General features: G+C 46.1%; 2 protein-coding genes across 6 annotated transcripts in view; one reads left to right on the top strand and one right to left on the bottom strand.

Moving 5' to 3' along the window:
- The window catches only part of SPPL2B (signal peptide peptidase like 2B), a 38392-nt gene extending 29329 nt beyond the window's left edge, over nt 1–9063 (bottom strand). For all 5 annotated transcript variants that reach the window (XR_010073987.1, XM_063358385.1, XM_063358386.1 and 2 more), the window contains exon 1: nt 8910–9063. Coding sequence is in view for 4 of the 5 variants with exons in the window: in XM_063358385.1 (XP_063214455.1) it covers nt 8910–8966 (57 nt within the window). In the remaining variant the exon portion in view is untranslated. The remainder of the gene's footprint in view (nt 1–8909) is intronic.
- LSM7 (LSM7 homolog, U6 small nuclear RNA and mRNA degradation associated) lies at nt 9046–12947 on the top strand. Its single transcript, XM_063358390.1, has 4 exons — nt 9046–9182; nt 9533–9623; nt 11180–11251; nt 12473–12947. Exons 1-4 carry the CDS (start codon nt 9129–9131, stop codon nt 12613–12615), a joined length of 360 nt encoding a protein of 119 aa, XP_063214460.1. The 5' UTR covers nt 9046–9128; the 3' UTR covers nt 12616–12947.
- The last annotated feature ends 27 nt before the right edge of the window (nt 12948–12974 follow it).

Here is a 12974-nt window from a genome sequence, read left to right as displayed (position 1 = left end):
CAAGTGAATATTACATATCTAAGAGTTATAATTACAGGACTGTAATGGGTCTGGCTGGGATGGAGTTGATTTTCTTCATAGTAGCTGATACGGTGCTGCGTTTTAGACCTGTGACCAAAACAATGCTGATAACAAACTAATGTTTTAGCTGTTGCTGAACAGCGTTTGCATGGTGTCAAGGCCTTCTCTGTTTCTCACTCTGCCCCCCTCAGTGAGTGCGCTGGAAGCTGGGAGGGGACACCATCAGTCAGATGACTAAACAAGGAGATACTCCATGCCATATAACATCATACTCAGCAATATAAAGTGAAAAGAGGGGTTTTTTTTAAGGAGGTTAACCACCTTTTGCTCAGGAACTGGCTGGGAATCAGTCTACTTGTAGGAGGTGGTAAGCAATTGCCTTTGTATCACTCATTTTGTTTTCTTTCTTCTTCTATTTCTCCTTTGCTTATTAAACAATTTTTATCCCAACCCAGAAGTTTTCTGGCTTTTACTCTTCCTTTCTTCTTCCCTCAATGAAGGTGGGAGGACAGGTGAGCGAGCAGCTGTGTAGTGCTTACCTGCCTACCAGGGTTAACCCACAACAAGGTCAGAGAGGCAGAACATGACAGCTTCACTCCAGTTGTTTATAGATAAAATCCCTTCCTTAACTTGAATAATGAGCTTTGGCCACATTTAACTTGATGCTCAGCCTCTGGAACAGAGCTGAGTTGCAGTGGAAGGACCATCTGAACTCTACACCCAAGTCCAGCGCAGGCTGCAGTCCTGAGCTGAAGAACTGGGAACGCTGCCCTCAAAGCCATGGGTGCACCTCACTCACGGCGAGCCGCAGGCTGGGTTCAAACAGAACAACCCGGCCTACCTCTCTTTACTCAAAGCTCTCTTAAAACGGTTACTAATTCCTCAAAGCTTCAAGAGGTTAAAAAAAAAATAAATAAAAAGACTCCATGCAAAGCCTGAGTCTTCCCCTAATCAAGGCATGCTTGTGGTACAAGTTATTCCCAGTTGATACGCAGCCTGGCTTCAGGTTGGAGCTACATCAGCCTTTACTGCAGCTGCCTCCACACCGCGAGCAGCCCAGGGTAGCACGAATAATCCGAGTTGGCTTAATCACAGAAATGTCACAATTCTCCTGAAGAACTCCAGGAAACTGAAGTAACAGAACCCAGATCCTGTAGGAATTTGGAGAAAGAGAACAAGAACTAAAGACTATAAAAAGACGATGCCAAGAGCAAACGCAAGTTATATCTGTACAAGCTATTATACAGTCAGGAAAAGATTGACCACACATTAAAGGTAGCATTCTCAAAAGACTGTTTTAGCCCAGTGATTTGGGAATCCAGTGTTTAGGAATACCAAACATTGTTAATGTAACTAGATTCTTCTCATTATAGTTTTTGTATTCCAAGACCATTTGCTTCCTATTGTAAGGGGAAGTTTCTCCATTTTATTGGCATTGTAATTGAAAATAGTCCTTATTAGTACTAAACAAATTTCAAAGTGCTAAATATATATATATATATATATATATATAAAATAAAAATTTGAAACATGTACAAGAACTGACCTGGCTCTCACCTTAACTAGTCACACATTTTGTTTCTGGTGAAACACTAACCATTCATTAGTGACCTCATGGCACAGGATGAGCAGAGACCATCAGTTTACCACTGCCACCAGGTCCAGGAAAAAAAAAAAAAAATATCCAAAAAACCCCCCCAAACAAAAAAAAAACCCTCTCTGTCTTATCTTTCTACCATCCCCCTTCATGTCCTACTGTCCTCTACCCACAGATCCAACTCCTCCCTTCCCAATTTCAGTGCCTCTTCCTCCTGTCCAGCGCTCTTAAATGAAACTGGTCATTGCCTGAAAACATGTTTAATTGCTCTATTGCTCCATTTTAATTTTCCCCAAGCAAATTACTTTGTGCCTACCAGAACTGTTGAAACCTTGTTCTGAAGAGAAACACAACGTAACATCCCTAACCGCTTTTGCTACTGAATTAGACAGAAAGTTGCGGCAGACTAATCTGTCAACATCTAGTTTAACATTCATGAGCTAAACAGACTAACGATTTGATAATGATACAGTTACACTCTTACAAATACATCTTACACATTTGTTTCCCCAGGTAGCAGCTGGGAAACAAGATGCTAAAGACAGCTGGGGGCAGCAAGTCATGTCTTAACACGTTTGTTCAAAAATCCATTAAAAGTATCCATCATTCTCATTTCTCCCTCTTTATTTCCAACCCCACTGCACAGAAGTTACGCTGCACCCCTAGGAGACAGCAGGGTAAAAACATGATTTGTGGAACACTTCAAAGAATCGTCCTTTAAACATAAGCCATCTCCACACTGCCTGGAGGATAAATGATGCCATTCTACTGCAAGATGTCAGCAAAGCAGTAAAGAAATATCATCCTAAAAACCTACAGGAGGTAGAGATTTTTATATTTAGCTCTTTTGTATATAATTGGTCTTCAGTAACTTACGCAGCAACTTTTTCCTTTTTTTTTTTTTTTTTAATAACATTAGCATTCATTAAGTGCTCTGAAATCTATTACATTTGTCCCGAAGCGTGCTAGACACGGCAGGTTACGCTGTTCATTTCAGTGCAGATTAAAGCAACTCAGGCAAAGTGCAAGTTTTCAAGATAGAGCTATTCGTGGAGGAAGGGAGACACTACTGTGCATATGAGGTAAGAACGCGTTTAGCAAAAAACTCCAATGATTTGCCACAGTAGATTTTTTAACTCTTATCTCAGCTATCCAACCATATCAACAAAAGGAAGAAGTACTGAAAAATAATCCATTATTATTATCTTGGACTTTACTTTCAAGAGTAACAAGCCACACAGATCCAAATACAGGCACAGACAAAGGACCAGAACAAAAGTGTTTCCTGCTTATTGTTACAGGATCTGACTGGGCTTAAAAAAACCCAACCAAACAAAACATTGAGTAGATCGGTTTTGAATATTACATATACGATTGCCTCCAAAATTTTCAGGCAGTTTAGCAGGACCTAGATATCTGTAATTGAACAGCTTTATGCATCTGAGAAACAATCAACCTGTACAGTTAAAAGTTTTATAAGACATAAGCTACACCTCTTGAAAACAAGAGAAAAAGAATAGGGTGCGCTGCTACGTTTCCATTTAGATAACCATTACTGGAACTCCATAATAATTCCCAGATGGCACACTGAAGACAGTAATACACAATTACGCTTTCTGAGCGACTTAATGGATGCTCTTTAAAGAAATATTAAGGGAGTAAAAGGTTCCTAATGTGAAATGCTCAAAACATTTTAGAAGCTATGTGTTTTTGTGTGCCAAAAGCCAAGTAAAAATCAAGGATGAGAGGAATTAAAAGGAGTATGAGCAGGTCTAAAATCAAAAACGGGTCTACAGAGTTTTAGAAAGTCCATGGAGAATAGAGTCCGTGGAGAATATAGATTAACAGACATTTTTACAAAGCAATTATCACTGAGCATCAAAGCACGGTTCTGAAGGCTGTTAACAGCCACTACAAGTTTGTTCTTATCCTCCCACCTAAGCAGAGCCACCGGCGTCAGAGTTTCTTGTTTAAGTACCACAGGGCTTTGATGCTTCCAGTTGTGTTTATACTTATGTCACTAGGTATCAGACAACAAAAGTTCAAAGCCGTGCAGCTTACGCACTGGGATGGTGGCAACATTTATGAAGGTTTTTAGTTCCTAGGGATCACTCCATATCCGAGATTAACCCACAAGAAAGTGTAAACTCCTGTGCAGATCCTACACAATGCCCCAGGGCTCCTTTCCAAGTGTTTGGATATCAAGCCCAGCCTTTTTCAAACAGTGACAGAAAAACAACAGCTGTTGTGACAATACGGTGTTTTGTGATACTTGCTTCTTAGAGTACATATGATTTAGAAAGCACTACAACAAGCTTCAATAGGAACAAGCTCCCTCGTTTCAAATAGCTGGAGTAACTTCTCCACGTAAGTAGGGTATTATCCATTTTCCCTGTATTAATAAGGAGAGAGTATTTGTATTTAAACATTGATTGGTGACATTTAAACACCGATTGACTGATTAAGCATTGTTTGGTGACAGCCAACATGGCTTCACTAAGGGCAAATCATACCTGAAAAATTTGGTGGCCTTCGAGATGACATTACAGTGTTGGTGGATAAGGGAATAGCAATGATATCATCTACCTGGACTTGTACACAGCATTTGACGCTACCCCACATTGGCATCCTTGCCTCTAAATTGTAGAGACATGGATTTGATGGATGGATCACTTGGTGGACAAGGAATTGGTTCGATAGCCGCACTCAAAGAGTTGCGGTCAACAGCTCGACGTCCAAGTGGAGACCAGTGACGAATGGCATTCCTCATGGGATGCGTCTCTGTCATCAACATCTCTGTCAGCAACATGGATGGTGGGATTGAGAGCACCCTCAGCGAGTTTGTTGATGACACCAAGTTGTGTGGTGCAGGCGACATGCTAGAGGGAAGGGATGCCATCCAGAGGGACCTGGACAGGCTGAAGAAGTGGGGCCACGTGGACCTCATGAAGTTCAACCAGGCCAAGTGCAGGGTCCTGCACCCACGTCGGGGCAACCCCCAGCACAAACCCGGGCTGGGGGATGAAGGGATGGAGAGCAGCCCTGAGGAGAAGGACTCGGGGGTGTCGGTGGGGGAGAAGCTCCACACGTCCCGGCACCGTGTGCTGGCAGCCCAGAAACCCCCCACAGCCTGGGCTGCATCCCCAGCAGCGTGGGCAGCAGGGCGAGGGGGGGACTCTGCCCCTCTGCTCCGCTCGGGGGAGACCCCCCTGCAGTGCTGCCTCCAGCGCTGCGGCACCGACAGCAGAAGGACACGGAGCTGTTGGAGCGGGGCCAGAGGAGGCCCCGGAGATGCTGGGAGGGCTGGAGCCCCTCTGCTGGGAGGACAGGCTGAGAGAGCTGGGGGGGTTCAGCCTGGAGAAGAGAAGGCTCCGCGGAGACCTTCCAGCCCCTTCCAGTCCCTAAAGGGGCTCCAGGAAAGCTGGGGAGGGACTCTGGAGCAGGGAGAGGAGCCATGGGACGAGGGGGAAGGGTTTTAAACTGGAAGAGGGGAGATTGAGGTGAGATGTGAGGCAGAAATTGTTTGCTGTGAGGGGGGTGAGCCCCTGGCCCAGGTTGCCCAGAGAAGCTGTGGCTGCCCCATCCCTGGAGGGGTTCAAGGCCAGGTTGGCCGGGGCTTGGAGCAACCTGGGCTGGTGGGAGGTGTCCCTGCCCAGGGCAGGGGGGTGTGATTGGATGGTCTTTAAGGTCCCTTCCAACTCTAACCATTCTATGATTTTATGATTGTTACCAAACAGATCATGTCACAAGCAAGACCTCTGCAAAGCCGGACATCTGCTAGAATCATAGCTTTATGAAGATTGTTGTGTAATTAACACAAAGGGAAGTGTTTCATATAAAGCTGCAAAACAAGGGAATGGTTTTCAGACAACAAAAGTGTAAAGTCTGAGGGCACAACTTAAGAGGCAACTGAGCCAATCTAATTGTTTGTGGCATTAGAAGAGAATGCTTGTTTGCTCTGAACCTCATCAGACCCTTCCATGGTTTATTTAATGCATTAAAAGGGCAGAACATTCCCCAGCTTTTTGGTGAGTGGGTTTTTGTCATGTCGGTGAATTAATGCAGCTCAGAGACAAGCACGGGGGCTTGCAAGTTAAATGACGGAAGAAGGTGGAGAGGAGGAATTCAGCTCACTCATATTTGAAGAAACTACAGTGAGAGTGACCGAGCCACCCCAGTGGCTCGTTCTCGTTTGTTCCTCCCTGCCTCTGTCCCCACACTCACCTGGACACCCCATACACTCTTCCCACTTTCATTAGCTGTGAGATGATTTAGTCACCTGAATCTCAGAGAGGTTTAACAGACACTGGGAGCTGTGTTCCTTGAAGAAGGAGTGAACGAGCTATGCCTACTCTTACAGTACATACCACGCAAGACACAGAGCACGAGTTCCCAAGAGCTAGGGTGCGTTCTTTCCCATGAACTGCACTGAACGATTCGGAGACCATCAATAGCAGACAGCAAATTTGCACACAAAGAAAACACTCCTTCAACAAGCACTGTGCAGTGGAGAGAGGTCCATATTCATAATACAACAATTCCATGAGACTAAACTGTCAGCCACCACCGTAATGCAGAATTTCAGACAGTCTTTTAAGCTCTTTGGACCTACATCACAGAGCGCTCTAGTTTTAAATACAGAAACCACCACCTCAACTCAATGTTCTGCTGAAAGCTACTGCAGTGAAGACCAGCTAGATCCAACACGCTCACTGCAGATCATGGTACTGTATTCTTTGTTAGTGAAAGGCTCACGTATATCTGCTATTGTTACAGGGCAACTGAGAGGTAGCAATACCATGAAGGAATGGTTAGAATGAGAGGGAAGTTAAACAAATCGTGAGGACTCAGATACCAAAGCAAGTTCTAAGTGCACATTGTACTTGCATCTATAAGATCACACCCCTCTTTAGGTGTTCCCAGATGAGGACCCAGATTTGGGAGAACCATGCTTCACTAGCCAAGCTGTTCCTTCTCCCTATGTAAATCAGAGTTTAGAAGCAAATGTGGGCACTACCTCACACCACCCTAAGGGAAAAAAAAAATCCTATTATCCTATCTCAAGGAGGGAGATAAACATATATTCCAAATATGCCCAAGAGCACTAATACAAGAGTAAGTCATTGATAATGGGTACAGGTGGTGCACAGCAAACACACACACAACAGCTCATTGTGAAAGCTGTCAGTTTTCTCCCCCAGAATAACCCCACCCCATCCGTCACCGGTGTATCACGGGAGTACAAGCCTATCAGAGCACTCCTCTCTGCCACAAGCGGAGGCTCATGTACTACCTAAAGCCATACCAACACGTGCAAGTCCAAGAGATGTTGAAGTACGGCAAAATACAAGGTAGTCAAACAAATTTTAAATGAAACAGCTTGGCTAACAGAAACATATTAGCAGCACAGAGTAAATTTGCTTTTTGCTGCTGCAGCAGGCCTGTTTCAGCACTCCGACCAGCCTGTTCAAAGCTTGCTCCAGCGCGTTAGCGCTATTCCACTGCACAAACATACTGAATGACTTGCTTACAGAAAGGAAGTATGCTGCAACGTATAGAGCTGAAGCCAAGATCTCCAAGCGTCCACCAGTGGACTACCTTACCTGCTGCCCTTCCACATTGTGTTGTGCTCACCTTTTCCAAACTGACGGATCAAACTGACTCTATACCAGTCATTGACCCATTCTTATATTTTATTAATTTGTGGGGCCTACGCTGGCACTACCAGTCCACTTGAAGCATTAACAGAGATGCCAAAATGGGACATATGGGGAATAAGGAAGGGATGTTGGAGAAAAATAAAGAAGGGGGATGATGGAGAAATAAAAAAAGAAGTAGTTAACCAGCAACTAGACCGTTCTGTAACTAAAGATCACTGGCAAGGATCTGGTAAGGAGACAGGTATGGAAGAGGGAAAAATTAGACTGTCAGGTTAAGATGCTGCACCAATAATACTCAAGAAGACATAGTACTCTCTATATTACTTAACAAACACTTAAGAACTTAAAATGACACTTCAAGATTTTCAGAACACAAAACACCTGAACTTAAAATACAAAAACCACGTATCATGCAATGCAATAGCTAAAAATCCACTTCCTCCTGTATCAGGATTACATGCATACTGTCACAGCCTTAAAAATTTATCCCACAAAACTTATTAACATGGCAAATAACGACAATGCAAGACTCAAGACATGCTATGGGGTCAAGTTCAGCACAAATCCCCTCTCTTTTCTGCTGGCTGCCTTCTCAGAGCGAGTTTGTCAGCAGGGATGAACCCACAGCCAAGAGCCACCCCTGCGGCGAGGATCCCAGCCCCAACCCCAGCCACTGGCCTGCACGGCCTTCCCGAAGGGCTGCCTGGAGAGGGCTGCTGCCCCGACAGGGACCCCGTGTTTTAAGAAACTATGAGGAATACGCTGTGAACTATGGAAAGAAAAAGAAGAAAAATGCCCAAACAAAATCCAAATATATATATATATATAAAAACAGACTGAGAGAGTTGGGGCGGTTCAGCCTGGAGAAGAGAAGGCTCTGAGGAGACCTCAGAGCCCCTTCCAGTCCCTAAAGGGGACCTACGAGGAAGGATGGGGAGCGACTCTACATCAGGGAGTGTAATGAGAAGACAAGGGGTAACGCTTTCAAACTGAAGGAGGGGAGATTTGGATTGGCTATCAGGAAGAAATTCTTTACTGAGAGGTTGGTGAGGCGCTGGAACAGGTTGCCCGAGGGAAGTTGTGGCTGCCCCATCCCTGCAGGGGTTCAAGGCCAGGCTGGAGGAAGCTTTGAGCAGCCTGGTCTGGTGGGAGGTGTCCCTGCCCAGGGCAGGGGGGTTGGAACTAGATGATCTTTAAGGTCCCTTCCAACCCCAACCATTCTATGATTATAAATGCTGCCAAATGGCGAAGGACACACAACACAGACGTGGGCCTGCAGCCTGGGGTACGAACGCTGCCCTTCTTTCCTCCAGCTCGGTCACTGACGCCCCGCAGAGCGCTCCCCCTCGCTAGGGAGGGCTGAGGCCCCCGCCCGCCGCTGCCGGGCAGCCCGGGCTCCGCTCCGCACCCTCGCGGGCCGGGAAGGGCGGCTCTCAGCCCGAGAAACACTGCCCGACCAAGCGAGGCCACCAGCACTACCACAGGCCCCGCAAAGGCCCCGGACCAGCATCGGGCCGGCGCCCGGCTCTGCCCGCGATCGCGCTCTGCCCGGTCGCTGCCCGCCATCCCAGCGGGGCTCCTCGCCCCGGCGCGGGGCCCAAGGAGCGGCCGGGGCCGGCGCAGCCACTCACCTGCGGCAGAAAATGCAGGAGCAGCCAGACACGGAGCCGGGCCGGCCGCACCGCCATACCGGGCCCACTGCGCCGCCGCCCGCTTTGTTTCCGACCGGACCGGGTCGGGCCCTTCCGCACCGGGTACCAGCGGCCCGCCCCGGAAGTCCCGCCCCACGCTCGTGAGGCGCTGACGGGCTTCGCCGAGGCACAACGTCACTTCTGTCGGCGGCGAATGAAATGGCGAGCGGCGGCGGCGGCGGTGGTGGCGGCGGCGGCGCCGGCAAGATGGCGGTGAGGACCGTGGCGGGTGGCTTCGCCTGAGGAGGCGACCGGGGGCCGGCCCGGCCCGGCACCCCCGACCGCGGCCACCCGGGGGGGAGCCCGGCCCGGCCCGGCGCGGCCCGGCCCCGGGGGTTTATGGCCGTGAGTGGCTGTGCCGCACAGGCCCGCGGTGCCCGACCGGTCAGCCCGCTCCTCCCGCTCCTCCTTGGCACGGAGCCCCGCTTTGGTTGCTCTCCGTAGCCACGGTACACAGAGCGTTATAAAAAGGAGCGTTATGAAGCATCGGTGTAGCCGGGGGGGAAGGGCGAGGCGGGGGAGGGTTCCGTTGAACTCAGGTCGCCCTCGCTCCCCTCCTGTAGGACAAGGAGAAGAAGAAGAAGGAGAGCATTTTGGATCTCTCCAAATACATCGACAAAACGATCCGGGTGAAGTTCCAGGGCGGCAGAGAAGGTGAGCCCAGCCCGGCGGGGATGAGCCATGTGCCGCTGCAGCACGAAGCTTCCTCGGCGTTCTGGCGCGTTTCCCCGCCCCGCGCCGCCCCGCTCCTGGCTCCCGTGGGCTCACGCTGCTTTTTCTCAAGGAAAGGCAGCGAGTGGCTGGTGCTTTTATTTATTACTGTTTGCTCTTACCGGTGTGAAGCTTATTTCCTTTAACTTTTCCGCTAATCCCCTGCCTGCAATTTTATCTTTGTGTTTCAGCTGTGCACCTCTCTTTCATCTCCTCTTATTAGTTTTCTTCAACTGTATTGTTTCTTCTGCCTGTTGTGCTTTTTTGGTTTTTTTTTTTTTGGTTTTTCTTTTGCACTGTAAAGGGTGCAGCAAAGAAACATTTATGGATGTTGCGATTAATACACCTCTCATCCCTTTCATCTCTCAGCATCCTAAATACGCCTGGCGTTCATAGATTGTTTCAATATATTTCACCATGTCATTCCATCGCTCTCGAGGCTCTTAACGTCGTTGTTTTCCCCCCCCTTGCTTGCTCCCCTGCCGCATCTACAGCGATCCGTCCCGGTAGCTCTCTGTCCAGCCCATAGTGCCACCTGCAGAGCGCTTCTTTGAAAGTTAACAGCGTGCTGCGAGGGAGATGCTCAGCCGAAGCTTTTGCAAAGCAAACTCGGTGTGCTTTTAAAAAAAATCTCATTTAAAACTCCACAAGGACTTGGTGCTTATAAGGCTTTGGAAATTACTTGGACTTCTTAGTGATAAGTGTGAGTTTTGGGGTGGGGGTGGGCTGGTAGTTGTAGTTTTTGGGCAGTTGACAGTTCCCCTGAATCTAGCAGTTTAGATTTTCTTCTCAAAAACAAACAAACAAAAAAATCATTCCAAGTTCCTTTATGATCTTCATACAACACCTGGGACTGTATGAGTCTCCACTTTGATTTGGGATGTTAGCAATGATGTTAATGCTGATAATTAACAAGTATTTTTCCAAATTGGGAAACCATTCTGTGTAGTCTTGTGTTTTATGTAGTCTTGAGGAATCATGTTCTTTTTTAGGACAAAGTGCTTGTCTGCCTACAGTGCATTCCAATGTAAGCAGAGTTTATGCTAAAGAGATTATGTTCCAGGAGGACACCTGGAAGATGGGTTTTCTGAAGGAGGCACTTCAAAATATTGTAGTCTTGCCTCATTTTTTGCCATACCCCTTCGCTTATTTGGGTTTGGGTTTTGGTGTTGGTTTTTTTTGCAGTGTGACTGACATTGATTTGTTATGATGAAGTATTAAAATGCCCCTGAAATTGGCTGAAAAAAATGTTAGTGTCTTGAAGATCATTTTGAAGAATTGGTTGAAAAACCTGTAAGTTTCAGTTGGCACAACACGAAGCGGGTTATTGTGCATTTTCATTTTCATAAAGAGGGCACTGTTTAATATCTCTGATCTCATTTGCTTGATAGCCTTGCTTGAAAGGAGGCTGGAGAACTGAATGTGTCCTTCGTGCAGTCTTGTGTTGCTGTTTATCTGGTTTGGTCTCTAATTATTGTTTTGTGTGTGGTCTTCTATAGCAAGTGGTGTCTTGAAAGGATTTGACCCTCTTCTGAACCTTGTGCTTGATGGTACCATTGAATATATGCGAGGTAAGTGATATGCTCTCTGTGTGAAGCTTGCTTCCCCCCTGTCCCCAAGAGTAATTTTCTTAACAGAAATCGTGCAGCTCAGAGAGTGAGTAACCAGAAGCTGCAGGTTGATGTCATCCGAGACATGTTTGTCAAACTGAGACATGTTTCTGATAACGAAGTTGCAAAGAAATGGATAAGGTAACAGAAGTTAGGTTAAGGACGTTCCCTGTGGTAGGACATTTTTAGTCGTCCTTGCTTGAGCTTCTCTATAACTCGTTTGGCGCTCTTGTCTCTAAAGCTTGAATGAAGTAGCACGTGTCTCTTCAGATAAGGCCATTGCCTTTGTTTATGCTGGTGAAGGGTTGCCGGTTTGCTCAGAGCAGGAAAAGCATCTCAGTAAGAGCGATTCTCTGACTGTCATGAACTCTACTGTAAATGCAGTTTTTGCGCTTCTGTGGAACTAAAGCCTTATGGCTTCTTAGAGCTAATAGAGCTGCAGGGTTGTTTGTTTTTTTTTTTCTCTCTATTTGTTTCTTTTTCCCATTCAAGGATAAATACTCACATTTCCCTTTCTCCTCTCTGCAAAAAAAATGATCATATGATAGGACAGCATCTTTAAAGAGTATTCTTTTGCCTGCTTACAAGGAAGTATCTGCAGCTTTAATTTTGCTTTTAGAAGGGAGTTTTAAAAGATTAATGTAGTGCATTTTTATTGAACATATTGACATCTGAAGGAGGGTAGAATTGGCTATTCCTGTGTTGTTTATCTGTGTGTCCCCATCCACAGCCTTTTTTGGCTCAGTCTGGGAACAGACTGGTGCATTCTGTACTTAGTGCATTTTGAAGTCAGAGCCTTTTTATGATTTGCATTGATCCCAAAATGTTTACCGATAATGGCATTTGAACTGGCATCAGGAACTTTTTTAATCACTTGTATGTGTGCTTTTGATTATATGAATGAAAAGGCCTTTGGAGTCTTTAAAAGATAAGTGTTCCACTTTGCATGCACAGTGAAGTTCTTTATTGCTCACTGTGGCATGTGCTGCTTTGAAAATTAATAAATCAGTAATGTCTTGAAGACATCAGATATTACTGCTGCATCACTTTTATAGCCGATGTGTTGAGTAAAACAATGTAGAGACGCTTGGAAAAAAGAACGTATGTCTGCCTTTTGAAGTTGGTGGAATTTGGTTTCTTTTCCTTACGTTGTCATTGTAACTGTGGCACTCTGCTTTTCAGATCCAGATGATCAATACAAATTAACAGAAGACACACGTCAGCTGGGACTTGTGGTCTGCAGGGGGACTTCTGTGGTTCTTATATGTCCGCAGGATGGAATGGAAGCTATTCCAAACCCTTTCATTCAGCAGCAAGATGGCTAATGCTTTCTTTGGGTTCTCTCTGAAGACTTCCAGGGTGCAAATCATCGTCGAAAATTATCAGTGTGTGAGGAGGTTCCTGTTTTGGGGGAGGAGTTTGTATGTGTGTTTGTTAGTGTAAAAGAATGGTCGACTTTTATTTTTGTGGCTTTCCATAAATGATGAGAGGATTGGGCATGGTGTGTAAGAAGTAAGCTCTGATTTTTATTTTTTCCCCCAAACAAATGTGTAACTGCATTGTTTAGAGCTGACAGAGAGAATATACTGTCATGGAATTGTCTGAGACCTTCTTGATCTTGTGAGATTTGAAACCACCACATAAAATTAGTAGAGAATGCCCTGATGAACACTGGTTATATTAT

This window comes from Chroicocephalus ridibundus, chromosome 22 (genome assembly GCF_963924245.1).
Source record: "Chroicocephalus ridibundus chromosome 22, bChrRid1.1, whole genome shotgun sequence".
In the NCBI taxonomy this organism is placed as follows: domain Eukaryota; kingdom Metazoa; phylum Chordata; class Aves; order Charadriiformes; family Laridae; genus Chroicocephalus; species Chroicocephalus ridibundus.
Note: the sequence above shows the minus strand (reverse complement) of the source record. Positions and strands in the feature narration are given on the sequence as shown.